Source organism: Lepidothrix coronata, unplaced genomic scaffold (genome assembly GCF_001604755.1).
Source record: "Lepidothrix coronata isolate B3197 unplaced genomic scaffold, Lepidothrix_coronata-1.0 Scaffold102, whole genome shotgun sequence".
In the NCBI taxonomy this organism is placed as follows: domain Eukaryota; kingdom Metazoa; phylum Chordata; class Aves; order Passeriformes; family Pipridae; genus Lepidothrix; species Lepidothrix coronata.
In genome coordinates this window covers 1,856,330-1,863,771 of record NW_016690282.1, presented here as the reverse complement: position 1 = coordinate 1,863,771, position 7,442 = coordinate 1,856,330, and the positions used below count along the sequence as shown (strand labels likewise).

Sequence of the window (7,442 nt, the reverse complement as noted above, 5' to 3'; positions counted from 1 at the left end):
TCAAAGTCTCTGCAGATCAGACTTCCTCAGTTTCCCCCAAGCCTTGTATGATATCTTTTCAGCCCACTAGCTACCTCAGCCTTCTGGGTATCTAGGAGATGGAGTGCTATTCCCCTAAATTGCCCTGCACACTGCTGTGGTGACAACAGGACCCAGTTGTCAAACAAAACAGACGGTATTGTTTCCATGAGCAAGAGAGCATGGAACCAATTTCGCTGTGCGTCAGTGCTGGCACACCTGTGCTGGCCCCGTGCAAAGTGACAGGGTTTATTCCCTAGTGCCCAGCACTGCACAAGGGCAGTTCTGGCACCTGCAGACCAGAGCTGGTGCATGCATGTGCCGCAGCACCCAGACTACCCCAGGTGTCCATGACTGGTACACCCCCCAGGGTCCCTGCTGTGCTCCCTAACCTGTAGTGCTGAGCTCCCCATCCCATGGCCCACAACCAGCTGTGTTACCTGAAAGACTCTCTGAAGATGTGCACAGCCACAAGAAATAAGATGCTTATACCCGAGTTGTGCTAGAGCAGATGAGGGTGGGTGCTGGATTAGTTCTCCAGGCAGGATGCAGCCAGCAGATAGACTGGGGTGTAGGGTGAGAAGGCTGCCCTCCCTGCCCCAGCCTTGTAAATCCACCCTCCTTGTCCAACCCCACTGCCTCCAGGACAATGAGCACCTTTTGCTGCGCCCAGGCTCTGCCTGCCATGGGCAATGCACTGAAAGGGTTACAGAGCCAGGCACCCTCGAAGGAGAAGTTGCTGGATAACCCCTTCTTTTGTGCTTAGTTATCAGCATGCATCAGGTGACTTCCTTCTGGTCCCTTGGGGCTGCAGGCCAGGAGAGGGTGACAGCCAGGCTGGGAAGGGAAGTGCTGTTGTGTTGCAAGAAGTTTGTACTCACACTGAGGTCAGCGTTCAGCTGCTCACGTGGCCAGGCAGTATAAAGCTGGATGCGGGAGCCGGGCTGCCCAGCTCAGAGCTTCAGTGTCCTGGGGGCAGAAGGGAAGGAGGGAAGCACGAGCAACAACAGGGAAGGGGAGGAGTGAAACGACCTGGAGAAACATGGAAACTTCCCAGACACACAGCTCCGAAAGGTGAGAACGGGACGGGAACGAGAGGGAAATGTTTTGCCAGAAGAATATTGTGTTTCTCCCGTTGCTTTTAGGCATGCTGTTCCTGTTCCTGCTCTGCAGGGAACGGCATGCTGCTGCTTTCACCTCTGGATGGAGTTTGTCAGTCTTCCTCGCCCGGGACTGCGTTTGGAAAGCTGGTGCTCCCTGGTTCCCATACGCAGCTCTCGGGAATGCTCTGCTCCGTTTTCTGTCATCCCAGGCTCCCTCGTTTTTCCTAGCGAGCTAAGATCCATTTTGCCAGAGGAGAGAGACGGCATTAATATCTGTTTTGGTGTTCTTTCCCAGCATGTCCAAGGACCTGTCAGAACTGTTGAAGGAAGCTACCAAGGAGGTGCATGAGCAGGCAGAGAACACACCGTTCATGAAGAATTTCCAAAAGGGGCAGGTGTCACTCCATGAGTTTAAGGTACTTCATAGCAGCATTTGCTTGGGGATGGGATTTCCTCACCAGTTAGATCAGACAGGCTGAATGGGGACTAAAGGGGGAAGATGGGAACAGTATAGGTAAGGAAAATGGGGACAGTACAGCTGTTTGGTATCAGCATCTCCTACACAAAACATGCTTTTCATCAAACTCCAGTATCCTAAGATCTTACTGGCTTCTCTCACAGAAGGCAGGGCAGGACTGTGCATATCAGGATGGGCAGCCAAACTGAAACAGGAGAAAAAAGACAAGGAGGTTGATGGGATTAGTGCAATTGCTTTTCTCTTTCTTCATAAGTGCCTGCATGTTAATTATTGGCAATGATGTTTAATAGAGATACTGTGCAGATACTTGAGCAGCCAAAATGCCAAAAAGAGAGAGCATATGATATTTGCAATACTGTAGGCAGAGCTAGAAATAATGAGGGAATGGTGAGAAAGTGAAGATGTGGGATCATCTCTGGCACTAAACTTTGCATTGTCACTTGAGTTATACCAGCGCTGAAATCATGAACAATAACTCAAAAGCAGACTGAGTTTGAGCAATCCAAGTCTGCTAACAGGCAGGAGCCTGTTGCTTCTTTCAAGATAAAAGAGAAACATTTCCACATATTAGCCTAACCTGGCTAGATACGATTCCTGGGATCTGAGCCACATAACAAAGCTGTGAGCAAAACCAAAGCAAGCACCTGGGCAAGAAATTCCTGAGAGGCTATAGGATGTGACGCATGGGCTTGCAAATAACAGCTAGCAATCCAACCTGTGGCTTAATTACTTTGTTGTTGAATTGTTTCTTGGCAAATAAATCCACAAGAGTAGGAAAAAGACTAGCTTATTTCTGACAGGTGACATTCAGAATACTTAGTCAAGCATAAATTTAATCTCAGGTGCTGACTCCCTGCTGTTAGAAATGTGGCATTGGTTAGGCAGTGAACTTTGAGACAGGCTGGCAAGAGTGTAAAAAGTCAGACCTTCAGGAATACAGCTTGGTTTCTCAGAAGAGTTTTATATGTTGTTGGGGAAGTGAGATAGGACATGGGTTTTAAAAATTAACAACAGTTTTCAAAAGCCGTGTTTCTCATTAAACCACTACCTGCCTCTGAAAACAACCAGTTGACCTATATTTTTGCCTACTTTGTTAGGCAATGGTCTCATATTTTGTTTCTTTTCCAGTAAGCTGGGTAGCAGGTTATTGTTTAAAAACCTCTATTTGTGTTTACTCTCTTGGCAAACCCATATATCTGCCCTGCTACCTGACTCTCCAGATGGTGAATATTTGTTTCCACAACTAAGTCACTGCCCATGTGCTTATCAAAGTCCTATTTGCTGGCACAGTGGGGAAAAGTTGAAATAGAAACTCCCTGCAGAACTGACTGCTTTCTGAGAGAGTAAACTGCTTTCCCTCCTGTAAGCAGTGTAATCCCCCCTATCCAACCTGACTCATTTGTACTGCAATACCTTCATCTTTTACCCTTTGCTGCTGGCAAGGGATCCCAGTGTAAGGAAGGGGTGGTGTAGGTGTAACAGCCTCTGAAAACAGAATGCCTGGGAAGGAAGGAACACAGCTAGATTGTCTTAGACCACGTGGAAAAGCTGGCAGATAGAAGAAAGTATCACATAAGCTGGGAAAAACAACAATAACAATGGTTTCAAAATAGAGGGGAGAACACAGGCTCACAGCATTCCTTCACAAAGGCATCTTTCAGAGGCAGGCCGTGTTTCCAGCTCCCTTTTATCTTGTCTCCCTGGGACAACCGAGGAGGCAACCCCACTTGCATGCCTGAATGAGCAGAGTGGTGGTGCCTCGGTTCCCAGGATGGTAGGACGCCAACAGGATGAATATGGTGAAAAATAAACAGTGTGTGTCATCGTCTCACAAGGCCGCACAAAGGGAAGCCACATTTTGAAGCATTCAAATTTGAACAATGCACCAGAAAATGTACCTTTGGGAATACCCTCTCTATTGACTAAGGGACTGAGAATAGACCAGAAATGATTAAACAGGGCTCAGTTTACATTACATCAAGCTGCAAGGTCTTTACTGTGAAGGCAAAGGCAGTGACTTTGAGAGCAAGTAAGACCAATATCTGCATGAAAGGGCTTACCTGATTGCTGCCTCAAGCAGAAGGGGAAGGGCTAAACAGTGGCTTCTTGCACCTTGCAAGTCTGTTTTCCAAATGGGAAATCTGCAACATCACATATGTGCATGACTCACATTGGGTGTGCCCATGAGTACCTTTTTGTTAGCAGGATTTGTCTCATAGACTTGAAGGAGACAGATAGATGCACCTGTAGCTAATCCTCTTTCTTCTCTTTCAGCTGGTTACAGCATCCTTGTACTTCATCTACTCTGCTCTGGAGGAAGAGATTGAACGTAACAAGAACAATCCAGTTTATGCTCCTGTGTATTTTCCGGCGGAGCTGCACCGGAAAGCTGCCCTGGAGGAAGACTTGGAGTACTTCTATGGCAGCAACTGGAGGGAAGAGATCCCATGTCCCGAGGCTACTCAGAAATACGTTGAGAGGCTCCACTACGTAGGCAAGAACCACCCAGAGCTCCTGGTGGCCCATGCCTACACCCGGTATTTGGGAGACCTGTCTGGGGGGCAGGTGCTGAAAAAAATTGCCCAAAAGGCCCTCCAGTTGCCCAGCACTGGAGAAGGGCTGGCTTTTTTCACCTTCGATGGAGTCTCCAATGCCACCAAGTTCAAGCAGCTCTATCGCTCCCGCATGAATGCTCTCGAGATGGACCTTGCCACTAAGAAAAGAGTCATGGAGGAGGCCAAGAAAGCATTCCTGCTAAATATACAGGTGCGTACACAACCATCCAGCCCTGCCAGCCCACACCCTCTCTCAAACAATAAAATAGCTAGAGGGGAAATGCAAAGCCAGTATTTATTCTGGGGAGCTTATGAGAAGTTGTGAATTAGGGCAAGCTAGTCAGAGCTGGATGGCCATGCTTTACTGGGAGTCAAGTAAAAGTATGGTCTCTGAAAAGCTCTTCTCCGTCCCTTAGTGTTTGAATCCAGCCTCTTCCATGTGCCAGTATCCAGATATGAATGAGGGCTGATACTGGGAGTAGGGATCACCACCTATCTTTCCTACCAATGTAGTAAAGTTCCACAGGTCCCCTGTGGACACTGACCAGGCTCACAGGTACCTTGCTTTCTTTCCCATCAGAAGATGGGCAATCACCTTATCCTTAGCTGAAAGCTTCAGGGAGAACCTGTAATGTGAACAAGGAGCTTGAAAGACATGATTTGACTCCACAAGCAGCTTATTTTCTATGCAAAATAGGAGACTGGGACCAAAGGCTTGTGTCTTCCTCTAGTCCATAAAATGCCTGGGGAAGGGGCAAGGGGTCCATGAAAGAAGAAGAGGAGGCCACATAATGAGACAGTGTTTCTTATTCTCAGGTGTTTGAGGCGCTGCAGGAGCTGGTGTCTAAGGGCCAGAAGAATGGTCATCCTGTGCAGCCAAAGGCAGAGCTTCTTCGCACAAGGAATGTCAACAAATCACATGAGCACGGTAAGACACTAAAGGGCAGGTGCTTAACATTGCTCCTTCATTTCCTTTGGCTCCCTTCCTCTGTTCTTGTTTGTAAAAGCCACTGATAAATGAGCATGAGGTGCTTGCCCCATGCCTTCTCCAGCCATCAGCAGGTAGTGGAAGGAGAGGCACTGGTATGTGCAAAGCTTCTTCTAGACATAACAGAGCAAGGATGACACATGTGGGCTCTCCAAAAAGAGAAAAAAAGACTCCCCTCTCCGCCTCTTAGACTTTAACAAATGTAAGGTTCATTCACCCCAGGGAAAGCTGTCCTTGAATTCACAGAAGCAAAGGCATCAATTTTGGGCCCAGGAGATCAGCTGTGGTTCTGTGATACTCACAGAAGGCTCTTCCAGACACACAGTCCTATCCAGCGGCCTGTCCCTTTGGACTAAATCTCCATCTGGTCATTTTTCTGCCTTCCAGAAGTATTTGCTGAAAACCCTCCAAAGAGTGTGCTGGGTTTCTAGTGAGCATTGTTCTGGATGGTGAAATGTAATCAGCTTGTAAGTCAGGCTTGTAACTGAGTAAGGAGCGAGCTCAGATATTTACAGAGGAGAGTGGTTTCCCTAATGACATGCAAGTCAAATAAAAAAATCCCTTATTATCTACCCATTCTGAAACTGAGAGATTTTTTTCAGTGCACGCTGGATTGAACCACAGTTTTCCCATAGCAAAGAATGAAAAGCAAACCTCACCTTGTACATCTCCAGATAATGAAGCTTAAAGCAACTTTTTTGGGAAAGGCACTAAAAGTTCTCTGTTCTTTTCCCAGCACAGTCATAAAAGTAGAATTTTCAGAAAAGTTTACTATTGAATGAGGAATCTCATCCTGAAATTGTACTGGGGAAATTGTCTGGAGTGCTGAGGACTCTTTAATGTTATTAGACACCTAATTAATTAATGAGAAGTAGGAGACAAAATGCCTTTTAAAATTCTGGCTTAAGTATTTGGTTGTCCTCTGCACACATCAGGAGTCTGATGGATCTGGGCAGCGCGTTTATAAGCCTGTAAGGAGTCAAAGGAAGAGGCTGGTACTCACATTCAGGCAGAGGGGTTGTGAGCCCTTGTGATTCCCAGGTCAAGTCTGTTTCTTCCCTTCTTCACCAGGAGAGTAGAACTTGTTGCCACTGTTTCTCCTGGCCCAAGGGAAGAACTCCTTCTTCCCTTGACAACCCCAGCAAGGTCTGCTCTGGCACTGTGGAGAGCAAGTGTGTCAGGCCAGCAGCTTCTTGCCTCAACCTCTTCTCACTTGCCTTTATTTTCTTTTTCTCTCTATTTGATCTAGGTCCAGCACACGGGAAAGAAACTGAGAGGACAAACAGGAAAAACACAAACCTGACGCCCACCACTTCCCTGGTGCGGTGGATCCTGGCACTCAGCTTCCTAGCCATGACAGTGGCCGTGGGCTTATTTGCCATGTGAAAGAGCAGGACCTTCACCTTCTCTTTGTGCCTTCCCTCACCCTGAACTAATCCACCTTCCTCAGTCCTTTTGAGAGAAATTTTCCCTGACTGGGTACTGTGATCTTGGCTCTGCCACTAATTAGGAGACTTTTCTCCCCAGAAATCAAAGAGAGTGCTGTAAGGGGGTTCAGGCAAAGTCTATCCTGTGCTTGGTGTGAGCTCTTCTCAGAGACTAACTTTATCACCAAAAACTACGATAGAAAGGCTAAAAATGACGGCCAAGAATTGTCATTGCTTTATAGAGTGCCTACAAAAATCCTACAGGATCAGAAACACAGCTTCAACATCTGTCTTTCCTCAGAAATATGAAGGTCCTTGGAGCTCTGTTTGCTCAGTTTTTTTATACTGGTAGATAATACTGTGATCACTTTCTGTGGAGCCGCATGGCTCCCATGGGTTAGACTGTTTTATATGACACTAGTAGGTCTTTGTTAATTCTTTTTCCAATCATTTTTGGTTTTTGAAAAGCAGAAGATGGTTGTTGAAGATACAGTGTCATTCTTGTCTGGTTATATAATTTATACACATAATAAACTTCAATGTAAAGTCTTCAGGCCTGGTGTTTCCTATTATTAAAGCCTTACCCAGGGAAAAAGGAGGTGTCTTTCTTCCACACGGTTTTCTGTATTTTGGAGCTGCTGCCTCCACAGACATGACAATAGACGGAAGTGGGAGCTATCATCAGAGCCAGACTCTGCTCCCACTCAGTGCTAACAATAACCTGTTACAAGCTGGGGCAGGTTTCTTCAGCTCCTACACATTGGTCTCTATTTCTAGAAATGGCACAAAATTCTGAGAGTGTACAAAGTATTTTTAAGGGGTGGAAGCAGTACATAAGAGCTGCTATTCTATTACAAACAAAAGGTGATGGGA

General features: G+C 46.5%; 1 protein-coding gene across 1 annotated transcript; it reads left to right on the top strand.

Moving 5' to 3' along the window:
- Positions 1-955: 955 nt before the first annotated feature.
- HMOX1 (heme oxygenase 1) lies at positions 956-7,122 on the top strand. The gene is made up of 5 exons (XM_017823477.1): positions 956-1,092; positions 1,417-1,537; positions 3,874-4,365; positions 4,971-5,082; positions 6,392-7,122. The coding sequence occupies exons 1-5, from the start codon at positions 1,061-1,063 to the stop codon at positions 6,526-6,528; spliced, it is 894 nt and encodes a 297-aa protein (XP_017678966.1). The 5' UTR covers positions 956-1,060; the 3' UTR covers positions 6,529-7,122.
- Positions 7,123-7,442: the final 320 nt, after the last annotated feature.